The 27,322-nt window shown below is 41.4% G+C and overlaps 1 protein-coding gene across 1 annotated transcript in view; it reads left to right on the top strand.

Annotated features, from left to right (window-relative positions):
- The window catches only part of tgfbr3 (transforming growth factor, beta receptor III), a 64,052-nt gene that overhangs the window by 22,675 nt on the left and 14,055 nt on the right, over positions 1-27,322 (top strand). The window contains exons 4-12 of the mRNA XM_046391054.1: positions 8,758-8,895; positions 18,318-18,501; positions 21,024-21,186; positions 21,612-21,759; positions 23,677-23,866; positions 24,120-24,376; positions 24,827-24,982; positions 26,213-26,356; positions 26,826-27,023. Of these exons, the coding sequence (XP_046247010.1) occupies positions 8,758-8,895; positions 18,318-18,501; positions 21,024-21,186; positions 21,612-21,759; positions 23,677-23,866; positions 24,120-24,376; positions 24,827-24,982; positions 26,213-26,356; positions 26,826-27,023 (1,578 nt within the window). The remainder of the gene's footprint in view (positions 1-8,757; positions 8,896-18,317; positions 18,502-21,023; positions 21,187-21,611; positions 21,760-23,676; positions 23,867-24,119; positions 24,377-24,826; positions 24,983-26,212; positions 26,357-26,825; positions 27,024-27,322) is intronic.

The raw sequence follows: 27,322 nt of genomic DNA, 5'->3' as shown, positions 1-27,322 counted from the left end.
TCTCAAAGAGTCTGTGTCCAGGGTGAGAGGGTCAGGGTCAGCTGTGATCCAACCTGCATGCCTCAGAGTTCTGGAGGTGGACAGGTCTCGGTGAGATGGAAGGCTGCAGCCGATCACCTTCTCAGCAGAGCACACAGCACGCTGCAGTCTGTGCTTGTCCCTGGCAGTGGCCCCAGTGTACCACACGGTGATGGAGGAGGTGAGGATGGACTCAATGATGGCCGTGTAGAACTGAACCATCATCTTGGCTGGCACCTTGAGTTTCCTCAGCTGCCGCGGGAAGAACATCCTCTGCTGGGCCCTTTTGATGAGGGAGCTGATGGTCAGCTCCCACTTGAGGTCTTGGGTGATGGTGGTACCCAGAAAGTGGGAGGAGTCCACCATGGAGATGGGGGTGTCTGTCAGGGTGAGGGGGAGCGATGGAGCTGGCACTTTCCGAAAGTCAATGATCATCTCCACTGTCTTCTGGGCGTTCAGCTCCAGGTTGTTGCCGCACCAGGACACCAGACGGTCCACCTCCCTCCTGTAGGCAGACTCATCCCCGTCCAAGATGAGTCCGATGAGGGTGGTGTCATCTGCAAACTTAATCAGCTTGACAGACTGGTGGCTGGAGGTGCAGCAGTTGGTGTAGAGGGAGAAGAGCAGAGGGGAAAGTACACAGCCCTGGGGGGTACCGGTGCTGATGGTGTCCGAGACATTCTTCCCCAGCCTCACATGCTGTTTCCTGTCTGTCAGGAAGTCAGTGATCCACCGGCAGATGGGGTCAGGCACATTCAGCAGGGACGGCTTGTCTTGGAGAAGAGCTTGACGGATCGTATTGAAGGCAGAGCTGAAGTCCACAAACAAGATCCTAACGTAGGTTCCTGGGGAGTACAGATGCCGCAGGATGAAGTGCAGAGTCAAGTTCACTGCGTCGTCTACATACCTGTTGGCTCTGTAGACAAACTGCAGGGGGTCCAGGAGGGGGGGGTGCATCCTTTGCTTATTTTCAAGTCACAGAGGTAGCTGGTCAGTATGTGATTATGTAGATTTTTTCTGAGTTCTACTCCTCACCTCTGCTAATGGATGGAGGAAGTGGAGTCTGGGCCACAGAACAGACTGTATTTGGATAATTTGTATGATGGCCTGTAGTATAAGAGCTGTCTGTGGTTGATTTTTGACTCTGTTGGCATGGCGTTTTCGGCTGAGGGACTGCTGGAGAACATGATGTGCCCCAGTGACTTCTTACTGAGTGTCTGCAAAGCCAAGCCATGAGCAGGTAGAGGGATAAAACTGCCGTTGCAAATGGTGTGCTTGGACTAGTGTGGACAGAGGGGATCACATGGTCAATTTCAGACAGGCAGACACACATCCTGCAGCTGCGATGTGTGAGGCCTGCTTCACTTCTCTTTCACATCCATGTGTGAAAGTCGCAGCTTGCAGTTTGTTCATATTTTCAGTAAAGACGTGAGAGCAATGAATTGTTTCCTGCCTGCACCAGTGAACCCATTCAGTGTGGGTATTAAATAAGGAGTATGAACTGTTACCCACAGAAAGAAATGCACAGCTGGACCTGACTCAGAATACACACTTTGGCTCCTTGCCAAATCTCCACACCAAAGCTTAGTTATTAACTGCAACAGAACACCTCAGCAGCGACTGTGCATAGTGCTTCGTCTGCGATGTGCTCGCATTTACAGGGCTTGCAGTCACCGTAGAATAACACACTAGAAGGAGAAAATATGCTAATCATTCATTCAAGTGACCTAACTCAGGAAATGTCCACAATAATATTTTGAGTAGTATTCTGTTGATGTACAAGCCATGTGTCCAGATCTGCTGAGGTGAAAGTTGTGGTTTGCTGAAAGAAGTTAAATGCCTAAATGGAGGAAGCAAAGACAAGAAAAAGACATTATTTCCCTTGTTGTTCTTGATGTGTTGCTAATAAAATTAAAATCTTTAGAACCACTTGTTTAATACAGGTGCTGCTGACGTAAGATAACAAGTAAAAGCAGCTCAACTTTTAGGCTCTTGTATCAGTATAAAATAATGAATTCGCTTCAACCGAGTACTGCAAGTATCCCCTCACACGTATCAAATGACTAAAATCAAGTACAGCTTCCCAACAGCTATGCTCACATACAATATTTAATTACCCAGTCACTGTCCATATAGTCCAAAAGTGAGCAGGTGAACAGGTGTTGTTGAAGGACTCAAATGTAGCAGCACAAAATAAAATAATTAGGTTTTAACCAGTTTTTTACAGCACGCAGATAAAATCAGAAATTCACCTCACCAAGATCTCCTAAACCATGCAGTTATGAAATTTGCTGCACATATTCATGTCCCCTCTGGATGATTTGTAAGAATTTTAGTACTCCATTATATTTAATTTAATGCCATTATTAGATTTAAATCTAAATCTGATCTGCTGTTTGTTTCAGATATTCTCTCCTTTTCCATAAAGTGACCAGTGCTGAAACTTGCTTTTCTGAACAATATTTTTTTTTTAATTTTAAAGTGTTATTCACATTTGTCTGAAATAAAAAGTGATGATTTCTTCAGGTCCAGTGGTCCTGATCAAAGTAACAGAAGCCCCCTTTCTCTTTTAAACCCATGGGAGCCTCTGAAAGAAAGACAGCCCAGGCTGAGAGGCAGTATCCTGGAATAGTACTAGTAAAGTTATTGTTCTGGGCTGGCAAGTCACAGTAAAGCCTGCAGTTTCAGGTTCCCTGTGTGGTGTCTGTGGGTTGCAATAATGGCAGAACAATTTTCTAATTTTAACAAAATCCAATTAGATTGTATAAAAAAGATCTAATCTTCTGGAGCAAGAGAACAAATGAGAGTCACATTCAGAGTAAGCTGTACTGCAGGCAAGACTTGCTCAAATTACATCCAAGCTTTAAAGCCCTTGGGATTTTGAGGTAAAATATATTTTCGGCAGTTGACTATTGACCTGGAGGTGTTGGCGTTTTGGCACTTAAGCTCTACCAAAACAATGACTTCACCCCCAAAGTGTTCTTCTGTGTTCCCCTTGCTCTGGTTCAACCACGTAGATATCAAGTTTGAGCATTTTTCCATATGTTCCTTCTGTCACATGCTAAAGTGGCCATTTGCACCCTGCCAACAAGCCATCACCACATGTGCATTGATGCAGAACTTGGCACTATGCTAGACACCTTGTCCCCCAGTTGCTGCAAACTGTAGAGCAAAAATAAACAAGTCAGAAAAGGAGGCCTGTCTGGGCATACAAGTCGGGTGATAGGGTAAAAAGTAAACAAAAGGGGCCGGTGGTATCTGGAATCGCCCATCTTTCCCTAATCAGCTTACCAAAGGCAAACATCAAACACAACCACTGGCTCTGCATCAGGGTGAGGCAGAGCAGATGATTGTTTTATCAGCTGGAATTCGCAGATATCTTTGACTGTGTGAGTGGCTAGCTGGAGGAGATCACCAGGCACAAACAGCTGGCGAGAGCACAGTGTCAGATATGAGTGCAGCTCACACACAAGACGAACTGCACATAGAAAGCCAGTAATGTTTTTATTTCAACCTATTTCTGGCTTTTGTTTGACCTTGCCCTGTCATCAAATGCCAAACACTTTGGTCCCAAGGTCAAATTTTTCTTCTGCATTTAATGATAACAAAGACAGGACTGCATTAATTCAAGCTGAAATTTGAATTCCTCTCATTTTATGTGAAATGAAATCTAATTTATAATGATACTCTAGGAAGTGGGCATATTTTTACATTTTTCACAACACAGTAATACTGGAGCGTCTAAGCTTCTCTAAAAACAGTCTCCGGGAGAGTCTCTAAGCCTCTGGGAGTGTGTTTCTTATCGTATTGCCAGGATATGTGCTGTCAGTTAGCGTGGGGCACTGCTGACTGGAGCACTTCATAGCCCTGCATAGCCATATGTATGTCGACACAAGAAACACCACAAACATTTTTCTCACTTTTATCAGCAAGTCCAAATAAGTATCAACTGTTGGTCATTCACTCACAAAGTGGAAGCTAGAATGCTAGGCTAGTCAAGAACAACCTACAGCCACGTTCGGTGTTGTTTTCATTCCACGTTTACAGTTGCAGTGGCACTAGCTGTGTCTTCTCAGTGGATCTAGTTGTTTAGACACAAATGATGACAGTGACGAAACTCACAGCAATGTGTAGTCCTGTAACATGAGCACCCCATCTATGTCGACAAAGAGTAAAGTTGTTTTGTCAGCCTGTACGGATATTATCAATGACATTACACTACCAATATCATGAGTTTGAACCAAATAGTCACATCACCGGAGAGCGCTATCACTGCAAAAAAATAAATAAAACTTTAATTTGGCCTTTTGGTAACTGCTGTTTTGACCACTGCGGTTTTGACCATTTAGGTACACCGATGAAAACAAACACAAAGGCAATACAGTAGGCACTGACTGTTTTGCAAAAGATGGATTATAATTTTAGTTTGACTCTAATCAAAGTATAATCTGGGTCCTTCCTCTGACCCTGTGCCCCTCGCCTTGATGTTATTGTCATCAACATGTCCTGCCATTCTGCCGTATCGCTGAGAGATTGCTATCCGGAGGTCTCGTCTCTTTTTGACGTCTTTTCAGGCATTTCAGGCTTCCTGCAGTTTGGTGTTGACCTGAGTGCAGACTGATTGCCATCACAGTTCAGAAGAAAGGCTCCAGGTAGCATCCCCATCGCACTCAAATATGTGGGTGGCACTGATAAGAGCGGCCGACAGGTTTTGGTCCGCCTCCACTCCATCATTTAGCTCCATTGCTCTGGCTCCCCTTCCCTCTGTATACCCTCAGTGATCCAGAAAGAACCAAGATCCAGACAGACAAGACACACGCACATAAACACACATCAGATAACGCAGTATGATTGGTCCCAGGCAGTGTGTCTTTCTCTTTCTTTTGGAGACATGGCTCTTCAGTTCTTAGCCAGCCTATTTTAACTCTCACAGGTTCTTATTTAAAACATGCAAGCAACGGTTGTTATTATTCAGTCAGTTCAGTCTGTCTGTTTCATGTCATTGATTTTGATTATTATTTCCTGGGAGGGAGACTGTGTTCCTAGATAAGTCTGACTTTTAAGCTAATTAAAGGATGTTTTGGGTTTTCTCTGAATCAACAGGGATCACCAGACAGTTAATTAGCTCTGTCAATAAAGGAAACTGCAAGGACACTGAGCCTCCCTGATACTGAGCTCAGACTGCAGAGTGTCAGTGTTTGTGTATGAAAGTATCACATTACAATCTTGATTTGGAGTTTATAAAGCACGCTCGAAACTTACTTTGATTTAGTTTACTTAAAAGGTCATAAAATTGCAACCACATGTTCAAGACAGGACAAACAAATCAGCCATTACAATTAGTGTCATAGCCATCAGCAGTTTCTAAGCCTAACCATGTGGCTTTGTTAGGCTATAAAGGCTTGTATATGATTGATCGTTTGTGTTTTAGTTCCAGTTGGCACAGTGTTTGTTGTTGAAGCTGATTCAGATATTAAAGTTGAAACTATATTGTTTTTTTTGGTTTTGTTTTGTTTTTATTTTTTTTAAAAAAACATTTCCATTGTTAACACATGCTACCAACACTAATGGCATGCTCGGTGACGGGACATGCTTATCCTGCTACAGCTGTCGTCCCTTGTGTGGTGTGTAATTTCAGTAACACGATAGGTCTCCATCCCTGGCTGCTGGCAAATGTGCCCCTTAACTGTAATGGACACTGGACCCCCAAATCCCTGTGCCAGCCTTCTGATAATCAATCAGGCGTGGGCTCCCGTCCTCAGCTTACCTTCTCCACAGGGTCCGATGAAGGTGGCAGCACCAGGACAACTCAGGGCCACTTGAACCTTGTGAACACCATTAAAGGAACTTTGATGCCTGTTGTTTCTGCACCTCTTCTCTCCACACCCTGTCTATATGACAAGGTCTGTTACTCTGCACACCAGCATTACCAAACCTTACGACAGCAGCTCCGTGGGCAGAGATGCATACCAGCTGCTGTTGAATCATGAACACCTCTTACATTTTGCAGCCCAGCTCTGGTCCGAACTGATAGATCTTTATCACTGTTTACTTACTAAACTTTGCTAAATATCAGATAATTACCACAGTTTTCCCTTTTTCACTGTCAGCGCCACTTGGTGCTTCCCCTCCTTTGTGCTCTGTTTCTGTTTATGTTTTCAGGTGACTCACGTCTTCTGGAAATGTTTCTGTCTGGGTTTCATTTCCTCATCTTTTACAGCTCTCCCTCACTCTCATTCTTCTTCTGTCTCTTCCATCTCTCAAAGCCAGGGCCTTAAAGCCAAGCCAGGTATGATTATATCTTGTAATTCTCGGAGGAACGATGCACACGCTTTTTCCATAGTCTGGACTAAGGCAGAAGCAAAAAAAAAAAAGTGGGGGGGCGGGGAGTACTGAGTTTGTGAGTCTCTGATCTGTTTGTTTGGATCACCATCCAGTTTGCCTCATAGACAACTGTTCAATAATGTCTTCTCTCAGAGGGACGATTTAATGATTTTTGCAGTCCTTTCATGGACCACATCACTAAGCACTCATTTGTCTCCTCCAGGGCTTACATCTGTGGAGGACTGATAATTAGGCTTTGATGCTTCTTGCTCGCTCTGTCTGTGCTGTCAGTGTCTCTTTTTAAATGGTTCTATGCAGCATCACAGTGACAAGTCTTTGAACGCGGAGCATCACAATTGAATTAAACTGGCTATGAATTAAACTGTAGGGCTGTATGTTTTTGTTCTGCATAGCACTGAGCAAAATACTGAAGCCTTGTTGAGGCTCATCTTCGATTTTGACAACTACAGTTAGCAAAAAGTCTCACGTCAAGTTTAATTTGAGTTTTTGACTGCATCACATCATCTTCATCAGTAGATGGAGTTTGCCCAATTGCAGAAATGCAAATTTTCACGTTTGAAATTATGATGAGTATGCTTTCCTGTTGAGAGTTAGATGTCCACAGGTGACAAAGTCTGCCTCGTGGTGTCTCCAAAGCAGGCAGTCCTTATTGTTGAATCTACTCTGCACTGTAACAACAGTGCCTTTACAGACAGGATGTGCTGCTTCACAGCATCAATCCTGGAGGGCAGAGATTCTAATCGTACAAACTCAGAAATGATATGATGTACTTTAAATAGATTACTGGACCATTTATAATACTGTTCACTGTTTACCAGTTGTTAATATTTATCTCTGACGAGCTACACCAGCTCTTTAGGTGATTGCAAACATTAGCTAACTGCAACTAACTAACTTGTTTCACGTCTTACCTCTTGTTAAGATATTGTTAAAAATTTGTGACAAAAAATTGTGCAAATTGCATCTCCACTCACAGCTTAATATCAGAAATATCAGTGCAGCAGGGAGAAATGTGGAAGCGTATCAGAGTAGATTCTTTACTCAGTTAAGTAGTTTAGTCTAGTTCAGCACCCTTAACATATTATTATTTAAATTACTGACTTTGTCCTATACAAATCAGTTTATGAGAGTACAGTTGATTTGTAGTGACTGAAATAAAGAGCGTATCATGAGTGTAGCAGAAATGCATTGTACCAGAAAAATGGTAATGGTTTTCACTAACAATGTAGATCTTCGTCTTGATAATATGCACGCCGTGACCACATCCAAACAAATTATTTTTATTAATGTTCTCTGTAGTTTTTCATTCAAACGATCCTAAAAATAAACTGTCAACTCAGTTTTACAATCTCCGTCATTGTAATTACAGATCGTTTGTTCCATTATTAGCTTCAGTGGAAGTACAAAGGCTGTATTTATTGAGAAAAGTAAAGGGCCAAAATTTTGTGAGCCGTGACTGATTAGATCACTGTAGGGGTCCTTATATCATATAATGTGCATCCTTATGGGTCGAATTAGTGATTTACAGGCTTTTACTGTTGACACACAGGATGGGGCTAATATGATTAGTTTGGGAATACAGAAGGGAAGAAGTTTAAGACAGACCACCATACCCAAAGAGTGTTATTTTTCATCAAAGCCAGAGAGAACAGTTGAGAATTTTAAACAACCATTTATCTTTGATTATGGCAAAATTTAAAAGTTATGCTTGTATGTAAAGAGGATGATGGAGAGCCAGGTCCTTTCCTGAGATGAGTTTAAGTTCAGTGTATACTCAGGCCGTGAACCACCTGGCTAGATTTGGTCCAAATGATCTAGACAAATAACACTTGAGGTCCCAAAACATCAAGTTTGTTTTCCCCGTCTCACTACCAGACTGTGAAAATCTATTTTAATGGCAGTCTGAGAACCAAAGGCATAGTTGCATGCTGTAGAGATGGTAACAGAGACCCTCCACTTACTATTTTTTTTTTCCTCTGTTAACAAAGACTCCACTGTGTGAAAGTTCAGATCCCGCTGAGGTTACATATCAGAGCTAAGCAAGTGCTTTTAAGGGAGACCACAGCATGCCGTCTTTGTGAGTTTATCAGCAAAGTGAGTACATAAACAACCACAATGCCTGATAAAGAAGAACAATCTCCAGTGCTGCACTGTAATTACATAAGGATGGTATATTAACTGTATCGCCTGTTATTTTTGGTTATATTTCAGTGAACATGAGGAAATCAAAACTTTGGCATTTTCACAGTGTAACTATGTGAAATGGGACCATTTGATGCACTGTGTACATGTGTTGTGCATTTTCTCTGTTTATGCCCTTGTTTCTTCCTTAGTCTAATTTGACCAGTGTGTTATTCCTTTATGTAACTCTAGTCCCTTTTCCCCCTTTACCAGGTTGAGTTGCACCTGAAGCCAATCCAGTCTTTGCTGCATCACCAGAAGCCACTGGTCTTCGTGCTCAACTCCCCCCAACCACTGATCTGGAAGATCAAGACAGAGAACCTTGCCCTGGGCATTAAGCATACCTTTCATGTAAGTCCAGCATCACTAAAAGCCTCTAAATCCCACTTCCTAAAACTGTGGATTCATTTCCTCATAGGCTGAACCATAGTCCCATTTCAGTAGCCGTCTTCTCTGAGAAATATTCAAAGTGATATAGATTTGCAGAGGAAGCCTTTCCACGCTCTGCAAGAAGCTTCCCATGATTTGTTCTTGATGGCATGCATGCACAGCCTTTGCAGGCAAACATTAATGTCTGTATACACACACGTAATGTTTCATCTGTGCATACTAAATATGCACAGATGTGTCAGAGTTCTTCTTACTATCTTTATTTTGTTAAAGCCAAGCCAGTATCACTGCCTCACTACATGGTGTAAAATGTATTTATCCAAAAAGAAGAAATGTGCTTTGTCAGCTTTATTCACACTCCAGAAGTACAGAGTCATACACCCCCCCCCCCCCCCCAGTTCTGTTGAGAACCTGGCAGCTGTTCAGATCTGGCAGGGCGTATCCGTAAAGCACAAAACCCTGATAACACTAACATTAACTAATGTTTTGGAGCAAACATAAAAGTAAGGCCATAGCAACAAAACTTTTGTGTTGAATTTAGAAATGTCTGTTTTATTGTCTGTGAATCCAGATCTTTTTAATTCATTTAAAAGTTACATGTCTCACTCTCACTTGATATGAGAACAAGTCAGCAGAGGTCTGTATCAGGACCAGGGTACATACAGAGGAGAAGGAGGAGGAGCAGAAGGTTCAGTGAGGGGCATCTCAGTGTAGCTAAAGTCTGGTCCCCTGGAGAGCCATCCATATTTAGTGAAGGTACCATGGGGCCTCACTGGGAAACTTAATAAAAAATGTAAAAATGGACTGCTCCAGTGCCCTTGTTCAAAGCCTTTGTATTACATGAGAAAATCATAGTAAAATAAGATGCAGACGTATCAGCCATGGCTTAACTATACTATATGGCAATGTTTTTTTTCCCCCTCTGCCTTCATATGCTCTGAAGGCTTTTCTGTATTTTTCTCTTCCTAGAAGTAATCAGTTTCAATTGCATGTTAACACCACAGCATTCTGCAAGAATGCAGTATCAGGTACACAAATTTCTTCCATATGTGGTTGAGTGTTTGCTTACTACTCAAAAGCAAAACATTCTGCCGTGAAAGCCAGTGTGACACAGAGGGAAAAAAATCTCATGCCCCGCAAAGTCCTTACTTTATGCATGGGCTCATCTATGCACGTACGTGCACTCACATTATACAAAGAGCCTTGTGTCCCTCTTATGTATTATTGCTATCCCAGCCCCTTTGACATTTAGAACATCCAGAGTAGTAATATGAGTCTTGTAGACCGTATGAAACTTTTTAGCCTTATCTGACATGACTTTCATCAAGAAGGCAAATTCATCAGTCATCACTTGATTAATGTATATTCATTTTGAATTCAAATGACTATTTCTTTTAGAAGAATTCTTAGAGATATTAGAAAAAAGGACCCTGCTAAATTGAATAACAACTATATAAAGTGACCAAGAACATACCAAAACCCTTTCTGTAATTTCCTTGCGTGTGGAGTAGGATCAAAGCTTTCAGAGAAATACACAATATGCAGACATGAGGCACAAAGTGCCAAAGACTCCTTTTAATTATTATTTCCTGTTGTAATGGAAGCGTTCTCACGCCAAAAGAAACCGATGGAGATAGATGTGCATCTGGCCTATGCTGTGATCATTTGTTGCCAGTGAGAGACCAGCAGGTCAGCATCACAGAAAATGTCTCCCCTTGTCAGCAGTGGTGGACAGAAAACAGCTGACAACCATCTTCGAAGCCTAAAGTCCAGGCAGAGCTGTTGCTGTGTGTGTCAAATGATGTTGAACATTTTCTAAAGCAAGAAGTTTTCCCTTCCTTTTAATCTCATATGAAAAATAAGCTCATCTGGATATATACTTTTTCAGTGACAAGATACATCTCTGTATTAGTGGAATATGTATCTTCAGATTCATTTACAGTAGCGACAGACTACAGCAAAAATATGTTTCTTCAGACAAAACTGAGGTATTACCTTGTTGTGTTGGCCCTTCAGTATGATACTTGTCTGGCACATAGCTGCAGTTTTTCAAGTGGAGGAGGAGAGATATGCTGAATCTTAACAGTAAGGAAGGAGGCCCTGCAGTCAGACTAAGCTGAGCGAATGGTTTTGACTGACTGCAGGGCCCCCCTGAATTAGGTGTTAAATATTTTTGCATTTGAGTGACAGTGCTGAGCCTTGCTGGGGCTCCAAGATGTTGGTATCTTATCCACCAACCTGACTGCACATGGCTGTAACCCAGTCTCTGCTCCTCTTTTCAGGTTTTCTGCACAGTGACACCTCCTTAACATGCCACACAGCTCAAATACCACCAGCTTTCTCTTCACTCTTGCCATCAATAATACATTAAATCTGAACATTAGTTAAGCTCTGCCACTGTTGCTGATGCTAGCTTCCTGCACAGCACATACAGTGTGTAGTAATAATAATGGTGGCATATTTACCACTCCAAATTCATAGTAACTTTTCTAACAGTGTTTCCTTGGTTTTAGACAGAGACATCCGTTACTGTTGGATTTAATAATTGTACCTTGCTAGCTGATTAAGCTTACATTAGCTTGTTGTGTTGGCTGATAACATCTTATTTGGCCAACCTCTTAGTCTTTCAAGTTTGTTTAAAAATGAGAACCATGTAAAATGGGTTTTAGATTCCAGACATAAAGTCAGCATCCTTACCAGTCAATAGTCTGTGTTGAAGACATGTAAATAAAGAAACACTGAGCTTGCTTATATTTTTAACTCTATCTGTCCTTTTTTTCACATGAGAGGAAAGACTTTTAGGATGAAGACAAAGGAACATGTTTTACAAATATATTTTGGATTGGCCTAATATTGCTACAGTGTAAACCAATATGGAGTGGAACGGTGCTGCTAACATCTCTAAATTCTGGTAACATCCAGGACTGGCTTTTTCTTACATTAGCTTACATTAGAGCCAGTAAACACACTGTTTAATCCATTCCTTATGCTGTTGCTAAACTGTGATTGGACAGTCGTTTCGGGGTGGGGTTTAACAAAGAGTGGATCAATTTATAAAGTTGCATTAGCCCACAAAAGAATGTATATACCACGGCCACAGATGCAGGAATGTCAATGTATTATTGATCTTACCAACCAATTCCTGCACTTGATCTGATCTGTGCGTCTCAGGTGGAGAGGTTGCTGTGGTGAGAGGCCATAGTAACAGAGTCCAGAAGAGCTGGTTTTTGGGCTTAACACTTAAGAACAGAAACCCACTGCCAGACCTCCCTCTCTCTGCCTTTCCACTGGAGAGGCTGTTTCCTGGGACTAATTTTACTTTGAATCAGGCCTGCCAGTCCTTGTTTCCTGGTCCCAGTGCTCTGGGCTGCGTGGACACAGATGGGCTGCCTGGAAAAGCTTCAGAGACACTTAGCACTCTGTGGCTGTTGGCCTCTGGATGCTGCCGTCATTTAAAATGCCAGAATCCAGACTTTTGTTGTAAAACATGTTCTCTGCAGTACTCCTTGTCAGTCAGCAGCAGACAGGAATCATCATGGGTCTAAAATGACATGAAATATGAACATTGAAATTGAGCCAAATTTAATTTTACAGAGAGACACAAGGGTTCCGAGTGAGAAACATGTGCCGAGTGTACCGTGTTGACTTTGTGGTCAAATGTTTATGTTTCTTTTTGGTGGTTAGGGGAGAAAGGCTGTGTTGCACCTCTGCTTGAAAGACTTGATCTGCATTAAATGTCTTGATGGAACAACACTAGGTTTTCTTTTGGCTTGTGTTGTTTGTTTGCTTCATCTTTTCACTGATGTATTTCTTGTATTTGTTGTATTTGTTCAAGGGTTGCAGTATGAGCTCTTTCGCTCTCATGCACGAGCACTGTCCTTGATGTAATTGTTAATGGAAATCATGGGTAGCCACTATTGGTTTTTATTTGCAGACAGGAATGGTAGAGGAACGCTCCAGAGTGGCGCTGACACATATGGTATTGTTTTCTCCACAACAGAGCCTGCCAGTTCACAGGAACACATGCACATTTGCAGCGTGCAGCGAGAAGCCCGATTAGCTCCCCTTCAAGAGAGACTAGATCAAGTCAGCCACCAAAGCATTTATCACATTAATATCACCAGAGAGTTATTGCATGCTCATGTTATCTTTCAACCCTTTCCTCACTTTCCGTCATCCTCCTCTGTTTGCAACACCTCCTAATTTCCAAGCAGCCTTTTGCGATTTCCCAGGCTCAGGGTGTTGCTCAGTGAGAATGCAGTGGAGGATTACAGCTCTCTGATAATTGATCTCAAACATTTGGCAAGCCTTCTCTTCTTTACGGCACATGTGGCTGTAGTATGTTGATGCTTATAGGCAGAAAGGGCAGGAAATATATTGCTAAATGCTGTGGGCTATGCAGAGTACTGGCAGATGTGCTTTTATCACAAACATAGACAGTAAAGATTATCTTACATTTTAAATTTCAGTTACCATTTGAGCTGTTGAACATGCCTGCCTACAGATACCATTGCAAACACAAGTACATGAGTTTCTACCATCACATACACGAAAACACGAGTTTCAGTCCCCATGGTATGTAACTAACTTCTCCTACATTCTTTGTTTGCATTCAACTGCCAAGTCTGAGGAATTCCTGTTAAGTGGGGGTAATCTCCAGTGTTCGTGAATGTCAGGAACACATTACAGGGACTACAGCTAACAAAATCAAACCTCAACAGTTTTTGGCTATAATAGATAGAGACTGCTCAAGAATAGGTGAGCTCTATTTTCATACGGTGAGGTTATGCTTTACTTGGCAGTGGGATGCCACTGGCAGCTCAGCAGAACTTTAGATAAGCATGTGACCTTTACTGCAAGTACAGGCTGATCATGAGGACAGCATGAATTTAACACAAAGATCTCTTAGATTTTTTTTTTTTAGATTTGTTTAAAACAAGAAAAAACAGATCAGTTGGTTTGCTGTGAACTAAATTTTTACATGAATCTGATTTCTATTATTACAGTAGTTTTCTTAAACTTAAATAAGGCTTACTATAGGTAATAATAAGTAGATAGTAACTAAAGTAACAGTATTTAGCGTATTAAGTCAAAGCTTATGTAAACAGTAGGTAATAGAGTATTTTTTTAATTTAGATATTCTGCCTGTTTATTCTTACATATTCTGCTTTACAAAGAAATGAACGAAAGGAATGACAGAAATTAGTCTTTGCTTTCTAGCACCTTAGATCCTCTATTTTTCTGAAAATCCAAGAAAATTCTTCAGGCACAAACTCAAATGGATGTGACCAGCAAATCTGGTGACCACTTTTATTGTCCTTGTGTTAGCAATTGATCTAGGCCACTACCATCTGTTGGATGAAAACAACTGTGATAAATTATTACGTTTGTGTATTTTCGTAGACATTGGCCACAACCTAACAATGCTCCACTCATTTGAATAAAGTAATCGTTCATCTATGGATTTTTTGATCAGCCTACCCTGTGGATGCGTAAACATTTTGATTGTTGCTTGAGCACCGGAGCACCCATGTGATAATGAGTAGCACTACAGATCGAACAGATAGAGTCAGAGTGGGCTTCCGTGTTGACCAATCACATGAGCTCCTCTCATACCCCTTTAACAGTACAGGTGACAAACACCTGAAGCTCCAAAACACAAATTTACACACACAATCTTTTAAGGTTACAATTCTTAAAAGATAATTACTACATATAAACTGTGGTTCTTCTTTACCTCTCCAATGAACATGAACATGTCTAATTTCCAAAATACCAGTCCTTATTTATCCAGCTTTTTCAAATAAAGAAGTCCTCATATCTTAACAAACAAATGCAGAAGCGGGTTTAGAGAAAACAAACAAGGTCAATTATTATTATTAGATCCCAGTGTCTCGTCAGAACATGATTTAATCAGCAAAGGTATCTGTGTTGTGCCAGCTGTGCGTAAAGTAAGCAGGACTTTGGAGAGGTGTGAGAGTGCGAGCCTGAAGTTTGTTCTGAACAGAACACAAACAACTGAAAACATGGGTGTTTCTGCCTCCTCAGTCTGAAGTCAGTACCTTTTTAATCATTTATATCATTTATTACCTCTTGCCACTATTTCTACCAGCACTGTCCTGCACCCTGAGCTTTTGTCTTCACTGCCCAATCAGGAGCATCTTTCGGCATGTATTTTATGTTTTAAACTGTGGGTCATGTCACCTTTTATTTTAACAGGCCAGGTTGGATCTGGAATTGATTCAGAGATAATTGCAGGAAACAGATGGTTCATGTTGAGTTTACCAGTGAGTGGGCAGGTACAGGTTTACAAACTGGACTCGCACTGGACTCTGCTCCTGACACTAAAGAAACAACCTGACATGTGTGAGCTATGTATGTAAATATTTTCAATACACTTCTTATCTGTTGGTCTGATCATTTTGTGGGGTTACTGATTATATGAATATTCTACCATGCACATACCACAACTGCAAATATTTATAAACACAAATGGAAAATGGCAAAATAGAAGACTCGTTGCAATAATCCTCTTGACATGACGGAAGAAATATTTGACTCTCCAGAGGAAAGAAGGAATTTGGACTTTTTCTTATGATGAAAATGTCCAGGCAGATTTGAGTCCTGAGTACACCGACATCCTGAGGACAGCTGCAACACAGTATATTATTTTCCTCTAGATCCCGATTGAAATATTTAATGAAGCTGCTGTGTCATTCCTGTGTGAAATGACGCACAGAGAATCTAGATGAAACACACATGATTCCTGCTGCTGTGTGATGACTACAGCTGCATGCACTATATACAATATATTGCAATATATATATTGGAACAGCCAGAACTCTTCCTAGAGCTGGCTGCCCAACTAAACTGAGTGATCGGGGTAGAAGGGCCTTAGTCAGGGAGGTGGCTATGGCTATGCACCGACGCTCCCCATCCAACCTGATGGAGCTTGAGAGGTTCTGCATTGAAGAGTGGGAGAAACTGCCCAAAAATAAGTGTGCCAAGCTTATAGGATCATACTGCAAAAGACTGCAGGCTGTAATTGCTGCCAAAGGGGCTTCAACAAAGTACTGATCACAGGGTGTGAATACTTATGTACATGTTACATTTTTGTTTTTTTTATTTTTAATAAATTTGAAAAAAATTCAAGCAAACTTGTTTCACTTTGTCATTATGGGATATTTTGTGTAGAATTTTGAGGGAAAAAATGAATTTAATCCATATTTAATCCATTTGGAATGAGACTGTAATAGTATAACAAAATGTGAAGCGGTGTGGATACTTTCTGGATGCACTGTACCTGATGTACTATAAACTGTTGCAGCTTACTCATCGACTATTCAACGTTATTAGCGTTTGTACAGCACTTGGGCTGACCAGCCTACCATTAGGAATTATATTTTAGTGCATGTATGGGAAAAAAAGTGCACCAAACTGATTGAGTTCAAACTCCATATAAATGAAAGATGTTTAATGATTTTAGAGAAGCTGATGCGTGCATATTTGTTTCAAATAAAGCCACCAGAATTGCTTTGGTTTTTATTTGCTGAGCAGTTTTTGATGCAAATGCAGTTTTGTGGCAAAATGATCACCAAATTCTGCTGTACCTCTCCTCTCACTTCAGAGCGAACATGTTCATTTGGTGCCAGGAAATTTACAAACACGCGTGGAAGAAAATTGCATTGAAACTGCGTTTTACAGCTGGCTTTGAGCCTGCAGGAAAGTAGAGCTTTTTTTGCTCTTTTAACTGGGCATGCAACAGTAGAGACAGAGAGAGAGAGAGAGAGAGAGAGAGAGAGGGAGAAAGAGTTTGTTAAAGCCCAGAGTGGGTCTCTCACTTCCCTTTTTCAAATTCCTGAGGTTTTTAGCGCTCTGGAAGGCCTGGAGCTAATTTGGCTTTCAGGCTTTCCCCTCTAATTCTTTTCGACTAATTACAGTCATATTCCCGCAATTAAACTGATAAACTCTGCTGAGATTGGCAAGGTTAGAGAAGAAACTCCGGCCCCTCCTCATTGGCTCAGGGAACCACCTCTTCGCCATCTTTCTTTCTTCCTGATACTTCTTGCCGTAGTAAACACACCAAAAATAAAATCAACCTTTATTCTTCGACAGAGTCTGTCTCATAGGCCCGTAGTATTTACTGCCTCTGGTGACAATGCCAGGAACCTCAAGAAGAGCGTCCAGAGGTCAGACAGATGTTGTGCATGAGGGGATTTGAATCGTTATGTCTGAAAAAACGAAACGCCCCAAAGGAATATTATTCTATTATCAGCAAAGTATGATTGCATTTTAGAGACAGCATCATCACAATGAATTGGTATTGCGTATTCCTCTTGGATTCAGATGGATTTAATGTTTTAATTGGACCTGCCAGCACTGTCTCAGCTCATGCATACAGATAGGATACCTAGGGAGAAAGAAAAACAAGCATGGAAATAAAATGAGGTAGGCTGTCTAGACCGTGTGCTTGGACTCATTTGGTCGTTGGGTAGGTTTTTCAGCACATGTGAATGTTTATCCCTGTGAAATGAAGCATATGGGCTGAGCTCCATTAGGTGCCAAAGGGGTGGTCCTTCCTCAATCCCTGTCAAACACAAATCAGCACTTCTTTGCCCTCCATAGTGTTAAGACTTCTCCCTAATTTTTGTCTTTTTTTTTTCTTTACTATTTATATTTCACAGCTGCTTTCAGTTCAGCCACCAACATTTGTGTCACTGTAGCATTCATGCAAAATGTTCTTTGTCAAAATGTATGCACTAAATGGGTTCCAAAAATGTTTTCTTATGCTAGAAGTTTAATGCCAGAGCATTAGCAGGCGCCTCAAGCATTGGTGTGCATGTTTCACCTGTTAATCCCTACTGGCCTTCCTGACTGTCAGTGTGTCTGTCTGTGTCAAGTATTTGTGTCTTCTCTGTCATTCAAGTGTGGCCATTTTGAAGCAGATATAGACATTTGTGATGACGCACTACAACACAGTCCGCTCTATAAACACTGGAAACCAGACACCTTATTGTGTAGAGGAGCACATGTAAAAATACAGAGAGCGTATTTGTAGAAGCTTTGAAATAACGGTTGGGATAGAGTATGAAGGATGGGTTTCACCAATGTTTAGAGAGCAGGTTTAATTTTGGAAAGGCTGAAGTCTTTTTTTTTCAGTCTGCCTCCAAGTTCTTCATTTTACAGTCTCATGTATTTTGAGTAGGGATGAGCATAGTGCAGTCGACTTTTATGTACATATCCTGTTGTTGAAAATTCTTGGAAAGTTTTAAGGGAAATACAAAATATTTGATTACGGTCTTTTGCTTTGAACATTTTACAAAATGGAGATGATCAGAGCAGTTTTTTGTCTTCTAACACTACTGCCTTTTCCTGTCTTCAAGGTATCTGATGGCTCAGAGGTCCAATTTCAGCCGGGAAACTTCTCCCTCTCCTGCCAGATCCAGAATGAGACCCTTCCCCATGGCAATGAGCACCTCCTCAACTGGGCCCAGAAGAAGTACAGGGCAGTCACCTCTTTCTCTGAGCTCAGGATGACTCAAGACATCTACATCAAAGTTGGAGAAGGTGTGTACTAGATTCCCAAAATTCCCAACATAGCTCCTGGCCCCAAGGCACGCCTCTCTGTTCCCCTTTAGCTCCCATAACTTTACTTAGCTTTTGTGTTTGAGCCATTGCTAGAGGTTTACATACACTACTCTGAGAAAAGAATTTTCTTCACTCAGCAGACACGTTTTCAGCAAATGTTTTCATGCTATTTAACACAACAGGCTGCTAACTTGTTCAGAATCAGAATTCCTTTATTTATCCCCAAAGGGATAAATGGCTACTTACAAACATAAAAGTTGCTGGAGCACTGAAAAATAAAGAAAAAGCATGGAGTGTGTATTTGACTGTTTTGGCTGAATTACAGCAAAATCCAGTGCATGCAGAATGTTATATTGTCATGCATTTTGAATGCTTTTTCTCTTTAGCATTCTTTAAGATCTTATTAGAGATGAAATAATTGATTTGCTAATCCTTGTTTAAACATACTGAGTTGAAAACAGTGCAAAGACAAAATATTTAATGTTTAACCTTATCAGCTCCATTGATTTTTGTACATATATGCTTATTCTGAATTTGATGCCAAACATTTTTCAAACAAGTTGGGACAGGAGCAGCAAAAGCCTGGAAAGGTTGTGCACTGCTCAAAAAACACCAGTTTGGACCATTCCACAGGTAAAGAGGTTCACTGGTAACAGGTGATGGTATCACGATTGGGTATGAAAAGAGCTTACCTCTGGTTTACCACCATGATGAACATGATTATATAAAGCATATTACTACTGTTACAGTCCACAGTTTGTTTGCAAATGATTGCATTCTTTATAAGTTTTATGCAGGGTTGAACTTGCTTACTTCATGAGGTAGTGAACTTAGAAAGCAACACACAGGATGTTTTTCACCATTTTGATGATATTTTATTATCATTAATCGATTAAATGACAAAATAATTGGCAAATAATAAATGAAATGAAATGAATGTATAGTTACAATGCTAGTTTTTATATGTGAAGCATATATTTAAGGATTGTAACTATATGTCTTGATACATTTTTATCAGCAAGAAAGGTGTGAATAATAGCAGTGCACATTGTTCCACAACTTACACAGCCTCTCTTATCTTTCCTTGGCAGACCAAAACAACTTCAAGGAAAATTTGGGAATTCCTTTTTACTGTGAGAAACTCTTGCCCACAGTAAATAAGATAAATATTTACTGACAATATTTATAAAATGTAATTTATTTCTTTTGCTAAGCGGTGTCACTTCCATAGTTTTCACTAATATAACAAGTCTACGATAAAAAAACAAAAAATGTACAAGATCTGCTACAGGTCATACAGAACATAGGTCAACCAGATGTCGGGTGCAAAAAAGCAGAAGTTAGCAGGAGACTATGTCTGTTACATTTTCCCACTAAGTACAATAAGGGGGAGTATGCCCAAAGTGAAGAAGCACCGGGGGATTCTCAGGGGAGGCTATGATTGATCATCACACATGTTCAAGATGTGGACTCAAGATTCTTCACTCTCTTTTGGCCACTTCACACAGTGAACAGCCAGCATTTACAACCTCACAATGCTCTCAGGCAGGACATCTTGCTTTTAATGAGCATCTTTCACTACATGGAAATAAAGCAAAGCTCATGTCTGCGGAGAAATAATGGCTCCACTAGTGCCGGTGATAAGTTTTTTCTTTATGTTGTTGGTTGCTGTGGAGAGCAGAGTGGTTGCTCAGCCTTCAAGCGTTTGGCTTGTGTCATTATGGGGTTGTGGTTTGGCACAAACCCAAAGTGCCATGATGTTTACTTCAAGCAAAGAGCTGTGGATTTCCACTCTTTCACATCATTAGTCGTGTTTCATGAAGATGGACAGATTCTCACTTTGCTTCCTAACCAGTGGCACAAAGGTTCCGGAGAGGAAGGTGCCAACCTTCAGTTTATACTTTGTCCAAGGCTCTGTTTGCCAAATAAGGAAGCAGCTGTCTCGTGTTTTCGCTGAGTGCTGAGAAAGGGCCGAACTTTTCGTCTTCTGAAGGTGCTTTCTTAGCGGTTAACAAATTCTCGAGCAGTTGTGAAATTAGAGGAAAAAACACTCTAATAACAATATTATTGTTCTGTTATTGTGGAGGAATTCTGGTTGAAAACTCATGTTTAGTTTTCCCACGTAAAAACCCAAAGAGAAATTTCCTCATTGATAAGAAGACAGGTTAAGCCAACCAGAGCACAACCAACTTCATCCAACACAGTACTGGGCCTACTTAATGCGAAGGCAATGGAAATACCAGCTGCAGGCCTGTATAGCAGGGAAACTGTTCTTCAGCTGGAATGACCAGGTCAAAGCAAATATTCACCTTACTCAAATCTCAGTGAGCAGGACACTGAATTCCTCCCAGAAGCAGTGGTTGCTTTTCTGTAGCTGACCTTATGCTGTGACCTCCCCTTGGTGGAGGGCATAACAAAAAACCCTATTTCTCCTTTGTGGGATCAAAATAGCCTCAAGGAACCCCCTCCAAAAAGTAACATAAACATCTTTCCACTCTCAGATACAGTGTTTTCTGACACCTGCAAGATTGATTCCAAGTTCCTGTCTCTGAACTACCTCGGTGGCTACGTGGAGCCACAGGCATCAAAGGGTTGTGTCCTGTCTGGACCCGACAAAGACCGAGAAGTCCACATCATTGAGCTCCAAGCCCCTAACTCCAGCAGGTGAGCAGCCAAAGCCAAGAACATGTTGTCATAGTTTATTTTTTAGGTCAAGATGCTCTCACCAATCTCTGTAGAGATTGTTTTGGATGGAAATGTGAAGGCAGGTGGTTGTGTGTGTGGGGTGGGGTGGGGGGGGGGTGGGTGGGGGGGGGGGGGGGGGTGGGTTACTGTTCAAGTCCAGGTTCGCCAGATAATCTCCTCACTCCCTCAGTGGAGTGATTATTCTGTTCACCCAAAAGACCGCAAATCTGGGAATGTGGTGGTAACTGTATCTCACTCTATTGCTATCTGCTCTGTAGTGCACGTCCGCTTTTTTTTTCTGGGATCACATCCAGCTTTTTAATTAGTTGGCCAGACACAGAGGGCATGATAACGCTATGTTGACCTAGCCGTCCAATATTCTTTTTTTCCCCTCTTTTCTGCAGTGCTTTCCAGGTGGATGTCATAGTGGAACTGCGGCCTCTGGAGGACGATGCTCTGCTGCGCCGTGACGTCGTCTTGCTGCTCAAATGCGCCAAGTCTGTTAACTGGGTCATCAAGGCCCACAATATGATTGGCAAGCTGGATGTAGTGGTAAGATAACAGCATCACAACCAGATAAAAGCTTTTTATCCAGAAACATCTTTTTTCCTGTACAGACTTCACCTCTGAGATTTTATATCACACATTTTAGTGCCTCACAAGTCTTGCCACAGACAGAAATGTCATCACTTTGCACTGCTGATCTAGGATTTTGTCACTGCAGAAAGTGTGTTGAATTGTCACCTGGACTCCGCTGCAGGAGAGGGTGGGAATAACAGGTTAGGTGGACCTGTGAAATTTAAGTACAGCAGCTCAAGGGATTGTCATCACATTCATGGGGCCCAATGGTTGGGTGGGGACGGGCATCACATATTTTAAGAGGCAAGGTTACTAAGCTGCTTCCCATCAGTCATAATGTGAATTATGAGCAACGCTTGCTTCAGGCTCTTCGTTAGGCTGCAAGCTGTTAGGACCTCCTCAGCATACACACAAGACAAACACTGGCTAATTACTGTCAATATATCAGAGTGCCCTTTACTTAGAAATATGGTTTTATACATATAGCCCTGAGTATGGATATATAGTTTTGATATTAAATCTTCATTAGTGTTACTAGAGTCTCTTAGGATCCTTAGGAACTATAAGAGTATGACACCTGCCGTAAGCACACATAGTCAAACTGTAGATCATGTGGACAGAAAGCTGGCAGTTGTCCAAACATTGTAATTATTCCAGCTGGAATTTTAAACCCTGTTTCTTGAATAGACATTTGTCCAAATATTTCACTGGTGCTGAGTGCAGAGACATTTGGTATTTATTGTATGACTGACCATCGGTGCCTGTCCATTTGCTGCACCTCTCTGCTGGTAGCCCTCTACTGATTTCAGTGGAGCTGTGCAGGGGGGTTTTGTGTTTTCTCAGTGTGTAATGCTGATCGTCCTACAGTGCTGCTGTAGCCATGACACAGCACTTTTGCCAGGCGCAGTGTGTTTGTACAGCTGCCCGGTCACTGCTGTACAGTAAGTCAGTCAGACTGTGTGAGTGTAATGTCAGGTCACAGCCTGTGGTACTTTAAGTCGATTAACAGTATGAAATGGATGGTAATAATTTGCAACAAACTGTAACATTTTAGATTTTGTAGACTTGCAAAATGCAGGCTGTGTATTTTTAGTTCAAATGTTTTGATATTTTTTTTTATTTATTACCTAAGAAATATTAACAAGAAATTAAAATACGTGGTGAATGTGTGTTTTCAAGTGTTTATTTTGGGGTTTTAGCATGGCCTTTTAGTGATAAATAGACTTTTCAAAATTTGTTTGTGTTGACACCAAAATAAAAAGCCATAGACAATACTACTTGCAAGTGCTGCCACACCTTGTCTTAAGTGTTAAAACACAGGAGGATAGTCAAAACACAAGACAATTTCTTTTGTCCCCACATAGCCGACATTTTGCCTTTTATTTGACAGCAGTGGTACACAGGAAGCACTGCTTGTGCAACCAGTATTTGGGAGAGTGTCAACTATGTATGTGATATGATAGCCTTGTAAAACTGAGACCTCGCCTCTGTCAGAAAGTGGGTTCTCCTTAGCTTTGCTCTAGAGACCTGAATGTGTGGGAAATGACTGTGAGAAAGAATCGTTGCTCCCTCACACAGGGAGAGCGCGCAGCAGGGCAGGGCACGACTTTAGATGCAAACGAACATGTTGATTTCTCAGCATTGACTGAGCTGTGATACTCCCATTACCTCACATGCAAGCAAATGATTCATACAGAACGAGTGCAGGGCTGTACTTGAAGTTGCATCTTGTAAAGCTTGAACAGTAAATCATGTCATTTATTTCTGACAGTCTCAGTGGAGCTTAGTTAAATCTATAGTCTCTTGTAAAAGTGTCACAATTTGTTGTTTTGAGTGGAAAACATACAGTAAAGACAAAATGAATGACACTTACTGCTTTCTCTTCCACAGGCCTCTGATACCATAAGTGTTAGTTCAAGTAGAGAGGGACTGGTGCAAGTGTCAAAATCACCCAGGCAACACTTGCCATCAGGGTCACAAGCTTTGATCAAGTGGGCGGCGGAACACGGATACAGTCCGGTCACATCTTACACCAGCACACCTGTGGCCAACCACTTTAATATCCGTGTGAGAGAGCCAGGTAAACTAAGAAATATCCTCTGAATTATTCGCTCTGTTTAAACTTTACTAAATCAGAGAGAGATATAATGTGTTCAGCTAAACCATAGCTACCATTTTTTTCATGGCTAATATTACTAATATTGCACATTTAACAGTCCTTACAGAGAAACTAGTGTGAAATCGGGAAATGGTTTTATAGTCACAGTCACGGTGTAATTTCCTTGAGTGTAAAATCAGCCTCTTGAGCTTCTACCCATGTGTGACTGTGGTAGATCATCTGGAGAGCATGTTTCCCCCAGAGCTGCCCATTCTGCGTGACCCCAGTCCTCGTCCAGGAGCTGGAGCTGGCTCACGACGCTCCTCTCTACCCTTTCCCTTCCCTCCATCTGGGCCTCTGCCCCCCTCCTTTGACGCTCGGCCCTGGGAAAAGGGGGAGCCTGAGGAGCTGCCGGGCAATCTGAGCGTTGGCCTCAGTGTGCAGTGTGAGGACACGAGGATGGTGGTCAGCATCGACAAAGAAAGCCTGCAAGTGAGTGCACAGCATGAGTTTAAACAGCATGAATGATAAAGTAAGTTTATGTTGTACAAAAGTGAAATATAAAGAAATACTCTGGAGCACAATGAGAACTGTTGTCATTACTCTGTTGCTCTTTATTGAAAAGCCAGTGTCCTTGTCCTTGTTTTTTACACAAGCTGACACTGAAGCTATTAGGACTGTCTCCAACATTTGGCGTCTGAACACGGGTACAGCGCAGCAAGCCCACATCACAGAATGGAAACTGGCATAGACTGTAATTAGGAGAAGCTGGAGCTGGAGCTAGACCACCTTGTGGGATTTGTTTATCCCTGAGAACTCAAAGTCTTACACAACTGCTTTGACTTTTTAGTCTTTTTTTTTGACAATTCTGAAAATGACTTAATAAAGAAAAAGGTTTTTTTGATCTTTATTCAGCATTGCCCATTTTTGATGTTTCCTCAGGCAAATGGGTTCAGCCATGCCAACCTCACGCTCCAAGACCCAACTTGCAAAGCTACAGTCAATGCCACCCACTACACACTGGAAACTCCTCTGAGTGGTTGTCAGACCACTGTATATCCCATGCAGGGAAGCCCAATGGCCCTGCACATCAACGCTGTGAGTACAATACCTATTATTTCATTATTCATTCATCATGCAGATAATGGGAATAGGGAATAATGAAAAGAGGAGACAACTGACAATGTTGGCTTGGTAATTTGATTTAGTATTTGTGCGGGTGGACACCAAAAACAGTTCCTAATATTACTTCAATTTGAACACTGACAATTAAGCAGCAGAGGGCTGACAGTGTTAGAAATTGCTTTGCAATTGCTTTCCATACAATACTCCATGCCTTTTTTTCTTAGTCCACAAAACTATATGTTATATGTTAATATGTTAAATTGCTGATTGTATATAACCAAATCTATATGGGCTTCTCGAAAGAGCTTCTTGCTAGCCTCTATATTGTGCCAAAGTCAGTAGAGCACCACAGAAGTTAACAGTTTCCTAGCAGCCGTTTTACATAAAATAAGGAGAGGTCAACTTTCCATTTGTCTTTAAAGGACAATTTCATGTAAGGGTGAACACTCCAGTGCTTTTATGGGACTCAGCATTCACATCTGACATCCCCAGTTATCTTCATTATTATGGAATGCGTTCATTCAGCATTTATTCTAACAAGCAAGGATGAATCACTTCCTCCCCAACCTTTTGAAATCCTTTGTGGAGGAACTTTGTAACAACACATTTTCTGTCCAATGCAGATCAAAATCCTGGGAACATGTCCAAGGTTGTCTTTTGTGTTAGCACTTGGATGCAGGGATAACCTCTGACCTCTAGTTAAGAGATAAAGGTCCCAACACATCAAAGATAATCTGTTCTGACTGTTGTTTCTCCTGTCCTGTGATTGTTGAATTAATTCAGCTGTGACAAGAAATGGCAGGTCAACTAATATTTGATGCAGACTTAGGAAAAACACTGTTAGTGTCATTGACATTGTGCTGTCACCTCATTAAATCAAAGTTTCCTTAAAGCAGCGTAACCCCTAACATTCCTCTGCTCTACTGAGAATTTGAAAGCATGTTTCATGTTTTTGTCCAGGCTCACTGCTGAAGGCACAGGATATTCACACATTTTAAATCCAACTTGTTGGCTGCAGAATGTTTTGGCGACCCCTCTCAAAGATTCAAATCTCTGTGCCTTTGACTTACTGAACACCCTGAATTAAACAAGACTACTCGCAACTAGATCTGATCTGTCTGGAAGTGATTTTTGTGAAAGTTTTTCTATCACGTATAAACTGATGTGGCCTTGTGAGTAACAGACTCGGGTTGCGGTACACAGGTTTTGATAAGTCAAACTGAGACGAAGGATGGGAGTGGTGGGCCGTTGGATTATGAGGATCTGGAAGACCTGATGTTCCCAAAGGACCCAGCGGAGTCAGAGAGGCCATTAATGGAGCCCACAGAGCACCAGTATGTCATAGTGGTAAGACATCACTGTGGTTCTGTCTTTGTGAAAGCTGCACTATATTGCAGGGTGAAAGTTGTCAAGTCAAGACCACTGATCATCTACATCTCTATGTAAATCATGCAGAGTTGGAAGAAACTTAATTTCCCACGGTCCCTTGGTGCTAGTAAAGACTCATCTGGCTCCTGCAATCTCTCTGTCTTTCCATGATGTCTGTTTTATGAACTCGACCTGATATTTTCCATTTTGAAGTTTCTCCATCTTCTCCCTTCTCCTGACTTATTTTCCTTTGTCTCATCCATTTTTCACGTCCCACTTATTGTTCTTATTTATACAGTATCTCATACGTCCCCTACCTTTTTTCTGGTCCATCTCGATGTGCTCAAACATCAACACACACTCACACCGTTTGAGGTTGCTGAGCAGTGGAATCTGATGTCAGAACCATGCTGATATTTGTGTTGGCTTTGTCTTATTCTCCTCTTAGTTCAATTGCACGTACAGAAAGAACCAGGAAACCTCAGAAACACTTCCCAGGATTGTACCAGGACCAGGGGTGCAACCAGAAATGCAGCCGGTCCAAAACATGACGTTTAACATGGAGCTGTACGACACACTGCCATTCAACAACCCTTCACGCCAGGCCTTCTACACTGTTACACAAAACCAGCAAGTCTTTGTGGAGGTAAGCTCTGTATTTCCACTATATTACCTTTTATTTTGGTATTGTGTTATGCAACTTGTGTTATTTTGTCCCTGAACAACTGTCATCTGTGTACTCTTTGTCTGGGATTTGGTCTCTTCCTGCTTTGATCTCGTAGTGTGGTCATATCCACAAGGTCAATTTGTATTTTGTCTAGTCAGGAACAAGAAGCTAACACTCACTTTCACCCCTCATATTCTTGTATCTCCTCTTTTCAACTCTGTGTCCTGTCTGCCTGGCTAAGAGTGCTGTCTGTCGGTTTAGCAAAAATACTCGTGGAG

The sequence above is a fragment of the Scatophagus argus genome, chromosome 6, assembly GCF_020382885.2.
Source record: "Scatophagus argus isolate fScaArg1 chromosome 6, fScaArg1.pri, whole genome shotgun sequence".
Lineage (NCBI taxonomy): Eukaryota > Metazoa > Chordata > Actinopteri > Scatophagidae > Scatophagus > Scatophagus argus.
This window is presented reverse-complemented; position numbering and strand designations above follow the sequence as displayed.